This window comes from Scyliorhinus torazame, chromosome 15 (genome assembly GCF_047496885.1).
Source record: "Scyliorhinus torazame isolate Kashiwa2021f chromosome 15, sScyTor2.1, whole genome shotgun sequence".
NCBI classification, from domain to species: domain Eukaryota; kingdom Metazoa; phylum Chordata; class Chondrichthyes; order Carcharhiniformes; family Scyliorhinidae; genus Scyliorhinus; species Scyliorhinus torazame.
The window spans coordinates 52301535-52322178 of record NC_092721.1 but is presented as its reverse complement, the minus strand read 5'-3'; the positions used below and the strand labels follow the sequence as shown (position 1 = coordinate 52322178).

The window sequence follows — 20644 nt, the reverse complement described above, 5'->3', positions numbered from 1 at the left end:
TGTGCCTTTGTGCAGCTGGAAGTACTTGGAGCTGTTGGAATATGTTCGGACCCTTCAATGGGAGCGCTGCTCAGGGGTTTCACCCTGGCGTGAATCCTGTTCCAAGCCCGAACTGCTCCAGTACCTCTATGAGGTACTTCCATTCAACTCTGCTGAAGGCCTTTTCTGCGTCCAGGAGACGCTCACCTCCGGTGTTCTCTTCCCAGATGGGGTCATGATCACGTTCAGCAGGCGCCTGACACTCGGTGTTAACTGTCTACCCTTGACAAAGCCCGTCTGGTCTTCTGCTACGACATCCGGACACAGTCCTCCAGCCTTTTAGCTAGGATCTTGGCCAGTACTTTTGCATCTCCGTTTAGCAGTGCGATGGGTCTGCAGGAACCGCATTCTGTTGGGTCTTTGTCTTTCTTGGGTATCAGAGAGATTGAGGCTTGTGGTAGCAGAGGCGGCAAGGTGCCCCTAGCTAGCGAGTCTGTGAACATCTCCAGCAGGTGCGGGGCCAGTGCTGTCGCAAATGTTTTGTTGAAGTCCGCCGGGAACCCGTTCGGTCCCGGCACCTTCCCTGCCTGCATGGAGCTGATATTTTCCATGATTCACCCCAGTTATAGCCGTGTTTCCAGGCTACGTCCATCGAAGAACTGCTTCATCCTCAAGTCCCCTGCTGGTGGCTCGAAGGTGTACAGCCCCCGGTAGAAGTTCTCAAATACCTTTTTGACCTTACTGGCTCCGCTACCAAGAGGCCTTTGCTTTTGCTAATCTGGGCTATATCTCTTCTGGCTGAGTGCTTTCTCAGCTGGTGAGCCAGTAGGTGGCTGGCCTTGTCTCCGTGTTCGTGCAGGGTCCCCTCTGTCTGGTTGAGTTGGTGAACTGCTTTCCTCTTGGAGAGCAGGTCAAAGTCCACCTAGCTTTTTCCTCCTCACCAGGAGTTCTACTGTCCGGGTCACGGAGTATTGCCGATCTGCATCCAGTATGGAGTCGACTCTTTTTACATCTCTTACAGTTACTGTCTTCCCCCCACCCCCCCACGCCCCAATATCATGATCAGCCGGTATGTGTCTATGTCGGGGATGTCAGCCAAGGTCTTCTTTACAAACCTGTTTTGTCCCAGTTGGGAGATTGCATGTTCACCAGGACTACCAGTGCTCCATGCAGGACGCTAATGACCGTGATGTACCCCTGGATCCATAACTGTCCTTGTCGCAGTAAGCATCATTATCTTATTTAGCAGTATGGCTACCCCCTTAGCTCTTGTCCTATAGCAGGAATGATAGGCAGGTATGTCCCACCAGCGCTTCCTTACCCGCAGTTGGTCCTTCTCTCTCAGGTGCGTCTCTTGGAGGAAGACAATACCAGCTTTCCAATTTTTCAGGTGGGCGAAGACTCTGGATCTCTTCACTTGGCCATTAAATCCTTTGACCTCCAAGTGGACTACCCTGATGGGGAGTTTTTGTTCCCCCGCTCCTGCAAGATCAACTATTCTTACCTGGTGGACGTGCCCCTGCACTCCGGGGTTTCCCTTTGTTAGAGGGCTGTCCAAGATGGCTGCAGGCACTTTTCTCCCTATGAGGCCGGGTCCCTGTGCTTCAGGGTTTCCCTTTGTGCAGGGGCCACCCAACGTGGCTGCCAACTGTGAGTACGCCATGTGGGTGAGCCCCTGCACTCCGGGATTTCCCTTTGTTCAGGGACCCACCAAGGTGGTTGCTTGCAGTGCCATTTTGTTCCAAGTCTCCACTTATGGCCTGCTGTAGCCAGCCTAATGCCCTCATTCTCTCTTTACCTGTCTCTCTTCTTCCCGCCCCCCCTGTCCTCTTTCCTCCCCTCCCCTTCTCCCTCCACCCGTTTCCTTCCCTGGTTGTTCCCCTATTCCTGATGTCTTACCTGCCCCCCCCTCCCACCTTCCAGGCGCTTTCCCCCTTACAGGAGATGCAATGCGGCCTCCCTCCCTGGTCCTCGCTAGCCTGGTGGCCGTCCTCGCTAGCGTGGTGGCCACCCTCCCGGGGTTGTTGTGCATCCTCCTGAACACTGAGCTTTTTGTCCACTATTCTCCTCGCCTTCTATGGTTTGCTGCACTCGTTCCTCCCTTTTCTCTCTCGTCCCCAGAATGAGGCAGTACAATCCCACGCAAAGTGGTCGATACGGTGATGGTCACAGTTGGCAGTACAGAACGTAAAAAGTAAACATTAAGCACGAAGAGTCTCTTCGTGTGGGCTCTTCATCGCTGACCCTGCTGCCGCTTCTCTAGTACGTTCTCCGAGACAAACTTGTCCGTGTCTACAGGGGCCGTGAAGAAATGCTCCCTGCCTTCGAATGTGACCCAGAACTTGGCTGGGTCCCAAAATTGAACAGTTTATTGGACCGTTTTTGTACAGTACAGCCTTTGCCCTATTAAATTCCACAGTTTTTGCTATGTCTCGTCCAGCGCAGAATTCGTTTCCGGTCCTGATATCAATGTACGTTGACAATTATCGCTCTTGGCTGTTTCCCGGCTTTGGTCGAAGTGACCGGTGCACTCTGTTGATTTCTGGTGGGTTGGGGAAGCTAGGGCTAGTGAAGTATTTGCATCACTACCGGAGGAGGTATCTGGGACGTATGAGGAGGTGAAAAAACCCATCATAGGTGCATATAAACTAGTGCCTGAAGCCTACAGACAAAGGTTTAGAAATTTAAGGAAAGAATTTGGTCAAACATATATGGAGTTTGAACGGCTCAACACAGTAATTTTGATGGGTGGATAAGGGCTTTGAAAATAGACCAAACGTATGAAGCTCTCAGAGAAATTATACTTTTGGAGGAGTTTATAAATTCAATTCCTGATGTAGTGAGAACTCATGTGGAAGAGCAGAGGGTTAAAATTGCGACATTAGCAGCAGAAATTCCACATGATTATGAGTTAGTTCACAAATCAAAGCTTGGTTTCCGACATCAGTTTCAGCCTGTGAGGGATAGAAACTGGGGACATGAGAAATACTCAAGTGGTAACGGTAAAGGTGATCTGATGGGAGATAATACGGAGAGTGTACCTCAGATTAAAAATGAAATCCCGGAGGGTGGAAAAGAAATGAAAAGTTCCAAATGTATTCACTGTAATAGACTAGGCCATGTAAAGTCACAGGTGGTTGAAGAAAAGCACTGGGAAGGCTGATGTGGTAAAACAGGAAAAGACAGTGGGGTTTGTTAAAGTGGTAAAGGAAAGCCCAAGTGAAGCAAAGGAGGTGCAAAAGATTGCACAGCCTGATCAAGAGGTGATTGATAAGAAGGTGCCGGATGTCTTTAAAGAATTTACTTGTGTGGGTAAAGTTTACTCGTGTATCAGGAGGAGCAGGTAAAGAAGTCACAATTTTAAGAGATACGGGACTAGTCAATCTTTAATGGTAAAAGATGAGGAATTATGTAGTTTGGGAAGAATGTTGCCAGAAAAGGTGGTAATTTGTGAAATTCAGGGTGAGAGGAGGAGTGTTCCAATATATAAGGTAAGATTGGAAAGTCCAGTGAAGAGTGGTGAAGTGGTAGTGGGAGTAATAGAGCAATCATCTTGTCCAGAAATACAGTTTATAGCTGGATCGCAGGTGGGTGATGCTTACTGTGGTTGATAAGCTAGTGGAAAATCAGACAACTAAAGGGTTGAAGGATGAATATCCTGGGATTTTTCCGGATTGTGTTGTAACAAGGTCTCAAAGTCACAGGTTAAGACAAGAGGAGAAATCAAAGAGTGAAGATTGAGTTGATGCAATTATCAGAAATGATTTTTGATCAGATGGTTGAAAAAGAATTTGAACAGGTGGAGGATGAGGATATTTTTAGTTCAGGAAAATTGGCGGAGTTACAACAGAAAGATATAGAAATAAAACAGATGTATCAGAAAGCATATACGGAAGAGGAATCTGAGTGTATACCAGAATGTTATTACTGTAAAAGTGATGTCTTGATATGAAAATGGAGACCTTTACATATGCAGGCAGAGGAACAGTGGGCAGAAGTTCATCAAGTAGTATTGCCGGTAGGGTATAGAAAGGAGGTGTTGCGCGTTGCACATGAGGTACCAGTGGGAGGTCATTTGGGAATAAGAAAAACACAAGGTAAAATCCAAAAACATTTTAATTGGCCTGGATTACATAAAGATGTGGCTGAATTTTGTCAATTATGTCACACATCTCAAGTGATAGGGAAACCTTTACAGGGGCTGGTTAGCACAGGGCTAAATCGCTGGCTTTGAAAGCATACCAAGGCAGGCCAGCAGCACGATTCAATTCCCGTACCAGCCTCCCCGAACAGGTGCCGGAATGTGGCGACTAGGGGCTTTTCACAGTAACTTCATTTGAAGCCAACTTGTGACAAGCGATTTTCATTTCATTTCATTTCATTTCAAGCAGTGATGAAACCAGCGCCCTTAATACCCATTCCAGCATTTGAGGAACCTTTTACAAGGGTCCTAATTAATTGCGTAGGACCGCTTCCTGAAACAAAAAGTGGGAATCAATATCTTTTGACGATAATGGATGTGTCTACTAGGTTTCTCAAGGCTATTCCAATATAAAGGAATTCCATTCGTACTGTTTGCAATTAGCGATGCACCAAATTTAGTCCTTTTGAACTACTTTTTGGTCATGAGGTAAGAGGGCCACTTAAATTGATTTAGGATAAATTGGTGAGTGAGAAATTGGAATTTTCATTATTGGATTGCATGTCAAATTTTAGGGAACGATTAAATAGAGCAGGTGAATTGCCTGGACAACATTTAAAAGTTGCATAAAATGTGATGAAACGGATTGCGGACAAGAAATCCAAAGTTCGTAGTTTTGCCATTGGAGATAAAGTTTCAGTGTTGTTACCAGTGGTAGGTGAACCTTTAAAAGCAAGGTTTTGTGGTCCTTTTCAGATTGATAGTAAATTAAGTGAGGTGAATTATGTGGTTAAAACGTCAGATAGAAGGAAAACTCACCGAGTGTGTCATGTGAATATGCTTAAAAGGTACTTTGAAAGGGAAGGAGAGAAAAAGGAGGAGGTTTTAATGATTCTAACTCAAATTGACGAGCCAAATCCAGATGACTGTGAATTCGACATACCTCAAATTAAATTGGAAAACGAGGATGTTCTTAAAAATTGGGATAAGTTGTTGAGTTACCTTCCAGAGGAAAAACGGACTTATCTGAAAGAGTTATTGATATCACATGGGCAAGTTTGTAGAGATAAATTGGGAAGGAGTAAAATGGCTATACATGATGTAGATGTGGGAAATGCTGTTCCAATCAAACAACATCCAGACAGACTTAACCCTTTAAAATTGGCACAGGTTAACAAAGAGATTGAGAGTATGCTTAAAAATGGCATAATTGAAGTAGTTTGCAGCCAATGGAGCTCACCCATAGTGATTGTACCAAAACCAGACAGTACCCAACAGTTGTGTGTGGTCTATAGAAAGGTTAATGCAGTTACAAGAACGGACTCTTATCTTATCCCACGTTTGGTGGATTGCATTGAGAAAGTGGGACAATCTACTTTTATTTCCAAACTGGATTTACTTGTAGGTTCCTGGCAGGTACCTTCATCCGAAAGGGCGAAGGGGATTTCAGTTTTTGTTACTCCAGATGGTATATACTAATTCAAAGTTATGCCATTTGGAATGAAAAATGCACCAGCCACATTTCAACGGTTAACTAACAAAGTCGTTTAAGAGATTTTTCTGAGTATCACTTTTATTTTGCGTTCTCTATTTAGAAAACTGATTGCTTGAATGAAAATTGAGCCATGATTAAAATGTACTTTTCCGGCATCTTGGAAAAGCAATGTTATGATTGGAAACCTTCTTAGCACAGTAGGCAGCGCGTCAGTCTCATAATCTGAAGGTCCTGAGTTCAATCCTCAGAGAGGGCAGGTTTTGGGCAGCACGGTAGCACAAGTGGATAGCACTGTGGCTTCGCAGCACCAGAGTCCCAGGTTCGATTCCCCGCTGGGTCAGTGTCTGTGCAAAGTCTGCACGTTCTCCCCGTGTCTGCGTGGGTTTCCTCCGGGTGCTCCTGTTTCCTCCCACAGTCCAAAGACGTGCAGGTTAGGTGGATTGGTCATGCTAAAATTACCCTTTGTGTCCAAAAAGACTAGATGGGGTTATTGGGTTACGGCGATACAGTGGAAGTGAGAGCTTAAGTGGGTCAGTGCAGACTCGATGGGCCGAATGGCCTCCTTCTGCACTGTATGTTCTCATCCCGGGTTACTGATCATCTATTAAAAATTGAATAGTTTACTAAAATAGAACAACAATTATTTCATAATTATATTGTCAAACTCTTGTTTCCAGTCCTCCATTCTTGCTGCAATACTCGGAGAACTTGCAAAAGAAAACGGTATCCTGGATATAAAGGGAAAAATTGCTTATTGTGCGCAACAGCCATGGGTATTTCCTGGTACAGTTCGGAGCAACATCCTATTTGGCAAAGAATACCAAAGAGCAAAATATGAAAAGGTCATCACCGCTTGTGCTCTGAAGAAAGTGAGTATTGAAAGCTTAACTTGCACTTACTCTCATGCTCAGATAGTGTTTTATTTGTATATCAGTTAATAGTTTGAAGGAGAATTGGCATCATAAACAAGTGTTCGATTCCAGCTGATGTTAGTACTGGACAAGTCAGATCCCAGGATGGTACCTGGCTTGATAGATCCTAACTTTTAATTTCTGTTCAGAAACATGATTGAACAGTCACAGGACTGCCGATGAACTTTTAAAAAGAATGAAAGATTTATAAAAAAATTAACTATAATACTCTATTCCTTCACCCCAATTATACCTTTACAGTTACATAGAGATTTGTAAGGATGATACAAAGAACAAAGAACAAAGAAATGTACAGCACAGGAACAGGCCCTTCGGCCCTCCAAGCCCGTGCCGACCCTGCTGCCCGACGAAACTACAATCTTCTACACTTCCTGGGTCCGTATCCCTCTATTCCCATCCTATTCATGTATTTGTCAAGATGCCCCTTAAATGTCACTATCGTCCCTGCTTCCACCACCTCCTCCGGTAGCGAGTTCCAGGCACCCACTACCCTCTGCGTAAAAAACTTGCCTCGTACATCTACTCTAAACCTTGCCCCTCTCACCTTAAACCTAAACCCCCTAGTAATTGACCCCTCTACCCTGGGGAAAAGCCTCTGACTATCCACTCTGCCTATGCCCCTCATAATTTTGTAGACCTCTATCAGGTCTCCCCTCAACCTCCTTCGTTCCAGTGAGAACAAACCGAGTTTATTCAACCGCTCCTCATAGCTAATGCCCTCCATGCCAGGCAACATTCTGGTAAATCTCTTCTGCACCCTCCCTAAAGCCTCCACATCCTTCTGGTAGTGTGGCGACCAGAATTGAACACTATACTCCAAGTGTGGCCTAACTAAGGTTCTATACAGCTGCAACATGACTTGCCAATTCTTATACTCAATGCCCCGGCCAATGAAGGCAAGCATGCCGTATGCCTTCTTGACTACCTTCTCCACCTGTGTTGCCCCTTTCAATGACCTGTGGACCTGTACTCCTAGATCTCTTTGACTTTCAATACTCTTGAGGGTTCTACCATTCACTGTATATTCCCTACCTGCATTAGACCTTCCAAAATGCATTACCTCACATTTGTCCGGATTAAACTCCATCTGCCATCTCTCCGCCCAAGTCTCCAAACAATCTAAATCCTGCTGTATCCTCTGACAGTCCTCATCGCTATCCGCAATTCCACCAACCTTTGTGTCGTCTGCAAACTTACTCATCAGACCAGTTACATTTTCCTCCAAATCATTTATATATACTACAAAGAGCAAAGGTCCCAGCACTGATCCCTGTGGAACACCACTGGTCACAGCCCTCCAATTAGAAAAGCATCTTTCCATTGCTACTCTCTGCCTTCTATGACCTAGCCAGTTCTGTATCCACCTTGCCAGCTCACCCCTGATCCCGTGTGACTTCACCTTTTGTACTAGTCTACCATGAGGGACCTTGTCAAAGGCCTTACTGAAGTCCATATAGACAACATCCACTGCCCTACCTGCATCAATCATCTTAGTGACCTCCTCGAAAAACTCTTATCAGTTTTTGAGACACGACCTCCCCTTCACAAAACCATGCTGCCTCTCACTAATACGTCCATTTGCTTCCAAATGGGAGTAGATCCTGTCTCGAAGAATTCTCTCCAGTAATTTCCCTACCACTGAAGTAAGGCTCACCGGCCTGTAGTTCCCTGGATTATCCTTGCTACCCTTCTTAAACAGAGGAACAACATTGGCTATTCTCCAGTCCTCCGGGACATCCCCTGAAGACAGTGAGGATCCAAAGATTTCTGTTAAGGCCTCAGCAATTTCCTCTCCAGCCTCCTTCAGTATCCTGGAGTAGATCCCATCAGGCCCTGGAGACTTATCTACCTTAATATTTTTTAAGACACCCAACACCTCGTCTTTTTGGATCTCAATGTGACCCAGGCTATCTACACACCCTTCTCCAGACTCAACATCTACCAATTTCTTCTCTTTGGTGAATACTGATGCAAAGTATTCATTTAGTACTCGCCCATTTCCTCTGGCTCCACACATAGATTCCCTTGCCTATCCTTCAGTGGGCCAACCCTTTCCCTGGCTACCCTCTTGCTTTTTATGTATGTGTAAAAAGCCTTGGGATTTTCCTTAACCCTATTTGCTAATGACTTTTCGTGACCCCTTCTAGCCCTCCTGACTCCTTGCTTAAGTTCCTTCCTACTTTCCTTATATTCCACGCAGGCTTCGTCTGTTCCCAGCCTTTTAGCCCTGACAAATGCCTCCTTTTTATTTTTGACGAGGCCGACAATATCTCTCGTTATCCAAGGTTCCCGAAAATTGCCGTATTTATCCTTCTTCCTCACAGGAACATGCCGGTCCTGAATTCCTTTCAACTGCCACTTGAAAGCCTCCCACATGTCAGATGTTGATTTGCCCTCAAACATCCGCCCCCAATCTATGTTCTTCAGTTCCCGCCTAATATTGTTATAATTAGCCTTCCCCCAATTTAGCACATTCATCCTAGGACCACTCTTATCCTTGTCCACCAGTACTTTAAAACTTACTGAACTGTGGTCACTGTTACCGAAATGCTCCCCTACTGAAACATCTACCACCTGGCCGGGGCCATTCCCCAATACCAGGTCCAGTACCGCCCCTTCCCTAGTTGGACTGTCTACATATTGTTTTAAGAAACCCTCCTGGATGCTCCTTACAAACTCTGCCCCGTCTAAGCCCCTGGCACTAAGTGAGTCCCAGTCAAGATTGGGGAAGTTGAAGTCTCCCATCACCACAACCCTGTTGTTTTTACTCTTTTCCAAAATCTGTCTACCTATCTGCTCCTCTATGTCCCGCTGGCTGTTGGGAGGCCTGTAGTAAACCCCCAACATTGTGACTGCACCCTTCTTATTCCTAACCTCTACCCATATAGCCTCACTGCCCTCTGAGGTGTCCTCCCGCAGTACAGCTGTGATATTCTCCCGAACCAGTAGCGCAACTCCGCCTCCCCTTTTACATCCCCCTCTATCCCGCCTGAAACATCTAAATCCTGGAACGTTTAGCTGCCAATCCTGCCTTTCCCTCAACCAGGCCTCTGTAATGGCAACAACATCATAGTTCCAAGTACTAATCCAAGCTCTAAGTTCATCTGCCTTACCCGTAATACTTCTTGCATTAAAACATATGCACTTCAGGCCAGCAGACCCGCTGTGTTCAGCAACTTCTCCCTGTCTGCTCTGCCTCAGAGCCCCACTGTCCCTATTCCCTAGTTCTCCCTCAACGCTCTCACCTTCTGACCTATTGCTCCCGTGCCCACCCCCGTGCCATACTAGTTTAAACCCTCCCGTGTGACACTAGCAAACCTCGCGGCCAGGATATTTATGCCTCTCCGGTTTAGATGCAACCCGTCCTTCTTATATAGGTCACATCTGCCCCGGAAGAACTCCCAGTGGTCCAGATAACGTAAACCCTCCCTCCTACACCAGCTGTTTAGCCACGTGTTTAGCTGCTCTATCTTCCTATTTCTAGCCTCACTGGCACGTGGCACAGGGAGTAATCCCGAGATTACAACCCTAGAGGTCCTGTCTTTTAACTTTCTGCCTAGCTCCCTGAACTCCTGCTGCAGGACCTCATGCCCCTTCCTGCCTATGTCGTTAGTACCAATATGTACAACGACCTCTGCCTGTTTGCCCTCCACCTTCAGGATGCCCTCTACCTGTTCGGAGACATCCTGGACTCTGGCACCAGGGAGGCAACATACCATCCTGGAGTCTCTTTCACGTTCACAGAAGCGCCTATCTGTGCCCCTGACTATAGAGTCCCCTATTACTATTGCTCTTCTGCGCTTTGACCCTCCCTTCTGAACATCAGAGCCAGCCGTGGTGCCACAGCTCTGGCTGCTGCTGTTTTCCCCTGATAGGCTATCCCCCCCTGACAGTATCCAAATGGGTATACCTGTTCGAGAGAGGGACAACCACAGGGGATTCCTGCACTGACTGCCTGCCCTTTCTGGTGGTCACCCATTTCTCTGCCTGCACCTTGGGTGTGACCACATTTACATAACTGCGATCTATGACGCTTTCCGCCACCTGCATGCTCCTAAGTGCATCCAATTGCTGCTCCAACCGAACCATGCGGTCTGTGAGGAGCTCCAGTTGGGTGCACTTTCTGCAGATGAAGCCATCCGGGACGCTGGAAGCCTCCCGGACCTGCCACATCTCACAGTCAGAGCACTGCACCCCTCTAACTGACATTGCGTCAATTAATTAAAATTTAAATTTAAGAAAATTTTTAAAAAAAAAATATATATTTTAAAAAACATTTCAAAGTTACTGTTAACTATCTGTTTCCTAGCACTAGATTTCTAATAGAAATGCGAAAGCTAAATATAGTACTCTCCGATCTCTGGCTTAGATACCCCTCTAAATTATAATTAAGTAATTATGTTTAATTAGTTACCAATGCTTAATTTTTTTAATTTAGTGTAGATTCTCAACCAGCCACTCAGGCCACAGCTTTTCTGTGATGTCACTTCAGTTTCCCCCCCGACACACACAATTTGAAAGAGGTATTAAAGTAAAAATGAGTAAAAATCACTTACTTACCTCCTTACCTTCTGAGTGTCTTAGATGTTCTCAGGTTCTCTCCCTGACAGAGACTGCTCCTCCACCTCCGAACCTTGACCTGCACAATGCTAATAATATAATATAATAATAATATAATATGGCACTTACCTCACACCAATGGGTCTTATTATTAGGTTAGAGGAGGAGGGCAGTTGGGAGACACTACACGTGTAGTGTCTCGGGTTTGCTCTCCACCAGAATTTATTGGTTGGGGGGTGTTGGTGGGTGGGTGGGGGGGGGGGCTTCCCAGAAGTCCGCGGGTCGAAAAAAATAAAACAGAAAAGAAGTGTTTTTTTTTAAAGGATAAACTTACCTCCCAGAAATCAATTGCGCACCGCTCCCGCTGAAATTGACTGGCCTGTTCCTGTGAAGGTAAGTGTTTTTAAAGGATAAACTTACCTCCCAGAAATCACATGCGCACCGCTCCCGCTGAAATCGACTGGCCTGTTCCTGTGAAGGTAAGTGTTTTTAAAGGATAAACTTACCTCCCAGAAATCACTTGCGCACCGCTCCCGCTGAAATCGACTGGCCTGTTCCTGTGAAGGTAAGTGTTTTTAAAGGATAAACTTACCTCCCAGAAATCAATTGTGCACCGCTCCCGCTGAAATCGACTGGCCTGTTCCTGTGAAGGTAAATGTTTTTAAAGGATAAACTTACCTCCCAGAAATCACTTGCGCACCGCTCCCGCTGAAATCGACTGTTACAAAAAGTTACAAAATCTACTTATATTCTGATGTTTTCAGTAAGTCCACAACCGATAGGTGGTATGTGGGCAGACACTCCACACTCTGAAACCAAGTGACATATGCCACCCAATACAACTTCTGTGGACCTCTTCTCCTCAAATCCTCCTCGACACTGGTCCCACTGTAATACTGACCTTTAAATGAGGGTTTCCAATGTCTGCTCTCGATGAACATGCCTTGGAGTCTTCTCCCAAAGGTTGCTTTCTCTCAGATGTCTTCAACGAGGGTCCACTCCAGGCTTTTGACCTCTCCTTTCGGTATCCCTCTGCCCTGGATCTCCATGTGCATTCAGACATCAGCTCCCACAGACACTCTCAGTTACCCAACCGCGTCAACAGAACACCACTGCTTGAACGGCCTGTAATAAGGAGTCACCACCTTCAGATTGTCTTGGATCTCTGGGTTCATGCAAGCTGACTTGAAAATCTGCTTTGAGCAGTTGTCTCTGTATTTCACAGCCCTTTCTCTGTTCTACTTTAATTTCCCTAGACAGGACGTTCTTCAGCTTCCTGTTATTTGTTCCTTTTTTTTAATAAACATTTTATTGAGGTATTTTTTGGTATTATAACAACGACAGAATAAACAATGTACGTGAAACTATAAACATAGTGCAAAAGCCGTCTCCCTCCCTTACAGGTCCCACCTTTATTAACCCCCTACTCTAAGCTAAACTAACCACCCCCCTCCTTCTGCTGACGATTAATTTTCTACGAAGTCGATAAACGGTTGCCACCTCCGGGCGAACCCTAACAGTGACCCTCTCAAGGCGAACTTGATTTTCTCCAAACAGAGAAAGCCAGCCATGTCCAATAGCCAGGTCTCCAACTTCGGGGGCTTTGACTCCCTCCAAGCTAATAGTATCCATCTCCGGGCTACCAGGGAAGCAAAGGCCAAAACGTCTGCCTCTTTCTCCTCCTGGATTCCTGGGTCTTCCGACACCCCGAAAATCGTCACCTCTGGACTCAGCGTCACCCTTGTTTTAATACCGTGGACATGACATCTGCAAACCCTACCAACATCCCCGAAGCTTCGGACATGCCCAGAACATGTGGACAAGGTTCGCTGGTCCTCCCGCACATTTTACACACCTGTCTTCCACCCCAAAGAATCTGCTCATCTGGGCCACTGTCATGTGAGCCCGGTGAACGACCTTAAATTGTATCAGGCTGAGTAGAGTCAACGCGTCCGCCCATAGACCATCCTCTATCTCTCCTCCCAGCTCCTCCTCCCACTTGCGCTTCAGCTCCTCGGTCGGCGTCTCCTCTGACCCCATAAGTTCCTTGTAAATGTCCGAGACACTCCCTTCTCCTACCCACCCTCTGGAAACTATCCTGTCCTGAATCCCCCTCAGCGGTAGGAGCGGAAAGGTTGACACCTGTTTACGTAGGAAGTCCAGCCCTGCAGATACCTGAATTAGTTCCACCTTGCCAACCCAAACCTCCTCCAGCGCCCTCACACTCGGAAAGCTCCCCTCTATAAACATATCCCCCATCCTCTCAATCCCTGCTCTCCGCCATATCCGGAACCCCCCATCCATCCTTCCCAGGGCAAACCGGTGATTATTACAGATTGGGAACCAGACCGATGCTCCCTCTGCTCCCACATGTCTCCTCCATTGCCCCCAGACTCCCAGGGCCGCCACCACCATGGGGCTGGTGGAGTACCGTGCCGGCGGGAACGGCAGAGGCGCAGTTATCAATGCCCCCAAACTGGTGCCCTTGCATGAAGCCACCTCCATATGCTCCCATGCTGACCCCTCCCCCACCACCCACTTCCTGATCATGGCTATATTCGCCGCCCAGTAATAGTTGCTAAAATTTGGCAGCGTCAGCCCACTCTTTTCCCGACTCAGCTCAAGCATTACCTTCCTTACCCGCGGGGTCTTGCCCGCCCAAACAAAGACAGAGATCACTTTGTTGACCCGTTTAAAAAAGGACCACGGAATCAAGATGCGGAGACATTAAAACATGAACAGGAATCTCGGGAGAACCGTCATCTTCACCGTCTGCACCCTCCCAGCTAATGACAACGGGAGCGCGTCCCATCTCCGAAAATCGTCCTTCATTTGGTCTACTAGCCGGGCCAGATTTAATTTATGCAGCCGGTCCCATTCCCGTGCCACTTGAATGCCTAGGTACCTAAAGCTTCCCTGACTAATCTAAACGGCAGCTCCCCCAAGCGCCTCTCCTGTCCCCTCGCCTGGATCGCAAACATCTCACTTTTCCCCATATTTAGCTTATACCCCGAAAACCGGCCAAATTCCCCGAGAATCCTCATGATTTCTTCCGTCCCCTCTAATGGGTCCGATACATGCAGAAGCAGGTCGTCTGCATAGAGCGAGACTCTGTACTCCACCCCCCCCCCCCCCCCCCCCCCCAAGCCCCTTGAGGCTCTCAGAGCAATTGCTTTATAACTAGCACGAGTGACAGTGGGGAGAGGGGGCATCCCTGTCTCGTCCCCCGGTGCAGTCTAAAATAGTCCAATGTTGTCCTATTCAACTGTACATGTGCCACAGGAGCCTGATACAACAACCTGACCCAATCGATAAATCCCCTCCCAAATCTGAACCGTCCCAGTACCTCCCACAGATAATCCCATTCTACCCTATCAAAAGTCTTTTCTGCATCCATTGCGATCACTACCTCCACCTCACTACATTGTGAGGCATCATGATCACATTTAACAGCCTTCTTACATTGGCCACCAACTGCCTACCATTAACAAACCCCGCCTGGTCTTCCCCAATAACGTCCAGAACACAATCCTCAATCCTGGAGGACAACGTTTTGGCCAGCAGTTTGGCGTCCACATTCAACAAGGATATCGGCCTGTAGGACCCACACAGCTCCGGGTTCTTGTCCCGCTTCAGAATCAGCGAAATTGTGGCCTGTGACAGCGTCAGGGGCAGCACCCCTCTTTCCCTTGCCTCATTGAGCATCCTCATCAATACCGGCCCCAATATCCCAGAGAACGTTTTATAAAACTCCACTAGGTACCCGTCCGGCCCCGGGGCTTTTCCCGCCTGCATGACCTTCAGACCCTCCACTATCTCTTCCAAACCGATCGGGGCCCCAGCCCTTCCACCAGCTCCCTATCCACCTTTGGGAAATTCAGGCCCCCCAAGAAGTGCCTCATCCCCTCCGGCCCCGTAGGGGGTTCCGACCTATACAGCCTACTGTAGAAATCCCTAAACGCCTTATTCACTCCTGCTGAATCTCCAACCAGGTTCCCATATCCGCCATTTACTTTCCCTATCTCCCTGGCTGCCTCCCTCTTTCTGAGCTGCTGTGCAAGCATTCTGCTGGCCTTCTCGCCATACTCATAGATCGCCTCCCTCGCCTTTCTCAGCTGCTCCACCGCCCTCCCTGTTGTTAACAAGCCGAACTCCGCCTGTAGCCTCCGCTGTTCCCTTAAAAGCCCTGCCTCTGAGGTCTCCGCATACCTCCTATCGATCTGTAGTATCTCCTTAACCAGTCGGCCCGTCTCTGCCTTGTCCACCTTCTCCCCATGGCCCATATCGAGATCAGCTCCCCTCTGACCACCGCCTTCAGTGCTTCCCAGACCATTGCTGCTGAAATTTCCCCCGTGTTGTTGACCCGCAGGTAGTTCTGAATACATTTCCTCAGCCGCTCGCACACCCCTTCGTCAGCCAAAGTCCCACATCTAACCTCCAGTGCGGGCGCTGGTTACTGTCTTTACTAACCTGCAGGTCAAACCAGTGCGGATTCATGGTCTGAGATTGTGATCGCCGTGTACCATGTGTCCACCACCCCTGCCAGTAAGGCCCTGCTCAAAATGAAGAAATCGATCCGGGAATACACTTTATGCACGTGTGAATAGAAGGAGAACTCCTTCACCCTCGGCCGCCTAAATCTCCATGGATCCACCCCCCCCCCCCATCTGCTCCAAGAATCTAGTTCTCTTGCCATTGCTGGCACCCTGCCTGTATTCGAGCTTGACCGCTCCAAGCTAGGGTCAATAACTGTGTTGAAGTCCCCTCCCATGACCAACCTGTGCGAGTCCAGGCCTGGTATCTTCCCCAGCATCCTCTTTATAAGCTCCACATCATCCCAATTTGGTGCATACACATTTACTAATACCACCTGCACCCACTCCAGTTTCCCACTGACCATAATATACCGACCTCCCACATCCGAAACTATTCTACCCTTCTCAAACATCACCCGCTTATTGATCAGGATCGCGACCCCTCTAGTCTTTGAATCCAGTCCCGAGTGAAAGACCAGACTGACCCAGCCTTTCCTCAATCTAATCTGGTCAGTTACTCTAGGTACGTCTCCTGCAACATTACCACGTCCGCCTTTAGTCCCCTAAGATGCACGAACACACGTGCCCTCTTGACCGGCCCATTTAATCCTCGAACATTCCAGGTGATCATTCGCCGATCAGCCATCCCCTTTTTTGGGCCCGCCTCCAGCCCATGCTCCGCGCTTCCACCGTCCCGCCCCCAAGCAGCCTCTGCCCCCAACCTCCTCCCTGTCCCTTGGCCCAAGTTCCTCCCTTGTCAGCAGAACATCCACCGCCCCCCCCCCCCCCCCCCAGTAACAACACTCTAACCCTACCCCTTTGATAAATCAAACATATGCACACACCCCACTTCGCTTCCGTGAGGTAGCCCGCCCAGCTAGCTTGGTGGCCCCCATCCCTGGCGCCGGATAGTCTACCACCTATTGTCCCCCCCCCCTCCCGCTCATACAAACATACTCCAACATCAAACAATCCCCACACAATTGCCCGACAGAAAAAAAAGAAAATCTAAACAAGCACACTTCCATCCCCCAACAGTGCAAATGAAAACCATAACTCACTCAGCTCTGCTACTGGTCCCAAATCAATACAGAAGGCATTACAAACAGCTTCCACAAAACAAAAAACGAGAATTTTTTTTTTTTTTAGAAAGAACAGAGAAACAAAAAGAAAAAAAAATGAACGCTGCAGCAAAGATTAAAAGTTCTCAGTCTACCACCAGTCCTTTCCTTTTCACGAAGTCCAGCGCGTCCTCAGACGACTTGAAATAAAAGTGCTGTTCCTCGTACGTGACCCAGAGACGGGCCGGATACAACAGTCCGAACTTCACCTTTTTCTTAAAAAAGATCGACCTAATCTGGTTGAAGCCTGCTCTTCTCCTGGCCACCTCCACACTCAGGTCTTGGTAGATCCGCAGGATACTATTGTCCCACTTACAGATCCATGCCTGCTTGGCCCACTGTAGAATGCGCTCCTTATCCAAGTACCTGTGGAATCTCACCACCATTGCAATCGGGGGGTCTCCCGTTCGCGGCTACCTCGCGAGTGCTCTGTGAGCCCTGTCCACCTCCAAGGGTTGGGAGAATGCCCCATCCCCCAGCAGCTTCTCAAACATATCTGTGATATATGCCCCAGCGTCCGCTCCTTCGGACCGCTCCGGGAGCCCAACGATTCTGAAGTTCTGCCGGCGGGACCTATTCTCTAGGTCCTCCACCTTCTCCAGGAGCTTCTTCTGCTGGTCTTTCAGCATCCCCAACTCCACCGCAGTTTGATGTTCCTCCTGCTCAGCCACGCCTTCTCCACCTTCTGGATCGCCCAATCTTGGGCGTCCAATCTAAGCTCCATCCACTCAATCGACTCTTTTAATCGGGTCCAAGCAGTCCCGTTTCTGCTTAGCAAAGCCTTCCTGAATAACTTGTATCAGCTGCTCCATTGATCGCTTGGTCGACAAACCAGAGGTCCGGTCCTCCGCCATGTTGTCTCCCGCTGCAGCTTCAGCCGAAGCCTCCTCTGTCTTTCTGTTTCTGCCTTTAAGAGCACTTCTAGTCCTTCTCTTCATGCACCGATGTGGGAATTCAGTACACAATTGCCTCTGTCTTCAGTTTTACAGTTCAAGTCCGGTAGAAAATCGGGGGAAAAGGTCCAAAAGTCCGACCCGAGCAGGAGCCACGAAATGTGCGACTTACTCCTTCATAGCCGCCACCGGAAGTTGTTATTTGTTCCTTTGATTTAAATGTCTTCCTTGAACATTCTTTCTCCCCACCCGCTGGTTTCTGGGACTTTCTTTTGGGAAATCTGCTCTCTTCAGTTCCTGTCCTATGTCTGGTTGTTCCTAGTTTACAACTGACTCGAAAGTGGTCCTAGAAGGCAACTCACCACCGTCTTATGAAAGACAGCTAAGGATGGGCAATAAATGCTGCCCTAACCAGTGACAGCCACATCCCGCAAAATTAATTTAAAAAAAAAAGTTTTTGCTGTCACAAGGTGGCCCCTGGTTGATGAGCAGCCCTGGCTCCAAGCTCACGTGTGCTACCCCCGAGATGACCTTGAAAACCTCCCTCCAATACTTCTCCAGCTTCGGGCAGCACCAAAACATATGAACATGGTTTGCGGGGCTCCTCCCACAAGACTAACATACATCCTCCACTCCCTCAAAGAGTCGGCTCATACTTGCCCTCGTGAGGTGCGCCCTATATATGCCCTTCAGCTTTATCAGCCCCAACCTCGCGCACAAGGTTGAGGCGTTCACCCTCCGGAGCATCTCACACTGTCTTCCATATCCTTCCCAAACTCCTCCTACCATATGGTTTTAATCCCTTCCAAGGATACCCTGTCCTCCGCCAGAATCCTCTTGTGGATTGCCGACACTCCCCCTTCCCTGTTCTCCTGTTGTCAATGCCTCTTCCAACAACCAGGGCACCGGCGCTATCGGGAAACTCTGAACCTCCTTCCTCGCAAAGTCCCGGAGCTTGCATGTACCTAAATCCTTCCCCCTGCCCCAGTCCATATTTTCGCCCCCAACTCATCCAACCTCTCAAAACGACAACTCAGGAACAGGTCTTTTAATACCCTGACTCCCCTCTCCTCCCATCTCCGAAACCTGCCGTCCAACTTTCCTGGCTCAAATCTATGGTTTCCCCCTAATCGGCATCTGTCCTGATCCCGCTCCCAGCTTAAAGTGCTGCCTCAACTGCCTTCAAATCTTCAGCGTTGCCACCGCCACCAGACTCCCAGAGTATTTACCTGGGGTCTTCGGGTCCGGTGTTGTTGCCAACGCCCTCAACCCCGACCCCCTGCACAGACACTCCTCCATTCTAACCCACTGGGAGCCCTCCCCACCCTTTAGAATATGCTTTTATTGTTTGTATCCTGCTGTTCTCATATCCAAATAGTTCAGTGAACTAGTTTTTCAGTCAGCACAAAGCAGTAGTATTCGCTGCTGACATTGAAGGAGCCGCCCAAAGACCTTCGCAATCTTTGTGATGTGGACATTCCCTTTTCCATGTTGGAATTAGACTCGAAAAAGTAGACCAGGACCAGGCGTGGTAATTATACATTTTATTGGAGATCTCAAAACGGCCGGAAGATCAGGTCTGCCACTTAAGTGGAATCCTCCACTTAAGGAGTCAGACAAAACACATATCTGCTTACAGACACGAGAGCAAAAGTTATATACATTTTAGAAAGTCCTCATCACTCCTCTTTGCTCCTCCCAATATTCTGTAGCCTGGCATCTTCCTAACAAGTAATGTTTATTCAAGACCCTGAAGAGCTCCATTGTGATGCTATTATCCTTAATGTCCAAGGAGTCTCCCAATATCTTCTAGATATTTGCTAGCCAGAGACTCCTTCATCCTATAGGGAAGGAATTCCTCTCCTCCGATAACGGCTAATGCCAGCAGCTTTGATTCTTGCGAAAACAAAGACTCGGTCTCTCTCTTATCAGCTATTGGCCATGACGCCTCAGCTAGCTTCTTACTGCGAGCCTAAAAAGTTGCACTAGATCATTTTACTTTTAACATAAAGGATAATATGGCCACCGCTCCTAATTCACAGGATATCTTATAATGCTTGGTATAAAAGATTACAATATGAATCATACTTAAGGTTATACAAAGTGTGTCCATAATGTAAGTGTGTCGCCATAATTACCATTTATAAAGGTTATACAGAATGAATTCATGACATAAATGTATGGCATTAATCGCAGTTTATAACGTGACATTCTACATTACTCCTGACATATATGTTTGTTAATATATAATGTTGGATAACAATAGCTAAAACTTGTCATTACAAGTTACAAAGTCCAATATAGAGTTGAAAGTACTTACTTCTTTGTAACACTTATAAGATAGATCATTAAGTTACATCTGTAATTCTACTTCAGGTCTCTGATATCACCGTCCTCTACCCTTTGCTGTTTCTGCAGAGAGCAGAACAGTCCAGTTGCCTTGATGGATTAACACACTTGCGATAATTGTCTTTCTTTCTTTAGCCTGGTCTCAGGCCTTAAATCTATGGGTATCACAAACAGTATTTTGGTTTAATGAATGTCTAATTCAGCTAGGCCATTTGGATAATATGTATCCTGCAAACCCTACAAGTTCTGTTATCTCAAGCGGAGGCTCCTGTCTTTTGCCTCCGAGTTACATCCACTGGCCAACCGGACAAATGTTACTGAGGCAGAAGTTAATGAAGTTTCTGTCGGAAAGCCATAAGTTATTTCTGGAGGCAAATGGAACAACAACTGTTCATGAGCAAGAACCAATGTCAGGTGACCATGAGCTACTCCTGGGAGTGAGCACAGCAGATAAGGGGGTCAGCCTCCTTAGGTTCTTAGGTTATGTCTGGTTTGCATATTTTGTCCAAAAAGTTCAGTTGAATTAATAGACTGTCGGTTCTGTTCTGACCAACACAAAATGGAGGAAAACCCAAATTCTGAATCCTTCACACAACATCAATTTGAATTTGCACCAAGCTAAGGGATTCCCCAGGCATC

At 47.5% G+C, this 20644-nt stretch overlaps 1 protein-coding gene and 1 non-coding gene across 4 annotated transcripts in view; both read left to right on the top strand.

Annotated features, from left to right (window-relative positions):
* The window catches only part of abcc4 (ATP binding cassette subfamily C member 4 (PEL blood group)), a 742685-nt gene that overhangs the window by 250898 nt on the left and 471143 nt on the right, over nt 1-20644 (top strand). For all 3 annotated transcript variants that reach the window (XM_072476237.1, XM_072476236.1, XM_072476238.1), the window contains one exon: nt 6293-6484. In XM_072476237.1, the coding sequence (XP_072332338.1) occupies nt 6293-6484 (192 nt within the window). The remainder of the gene's footprint in view (nt 1-6292; nt 6485-20644) is intronic.
* Nucleotides 5799-5871, top strand: trnam-cau (transfer RNA methionine (anticodon CAU)). The gene has a single exon. It is a non-coding gene; the product is annotated as a tRNA-Met (tRNA).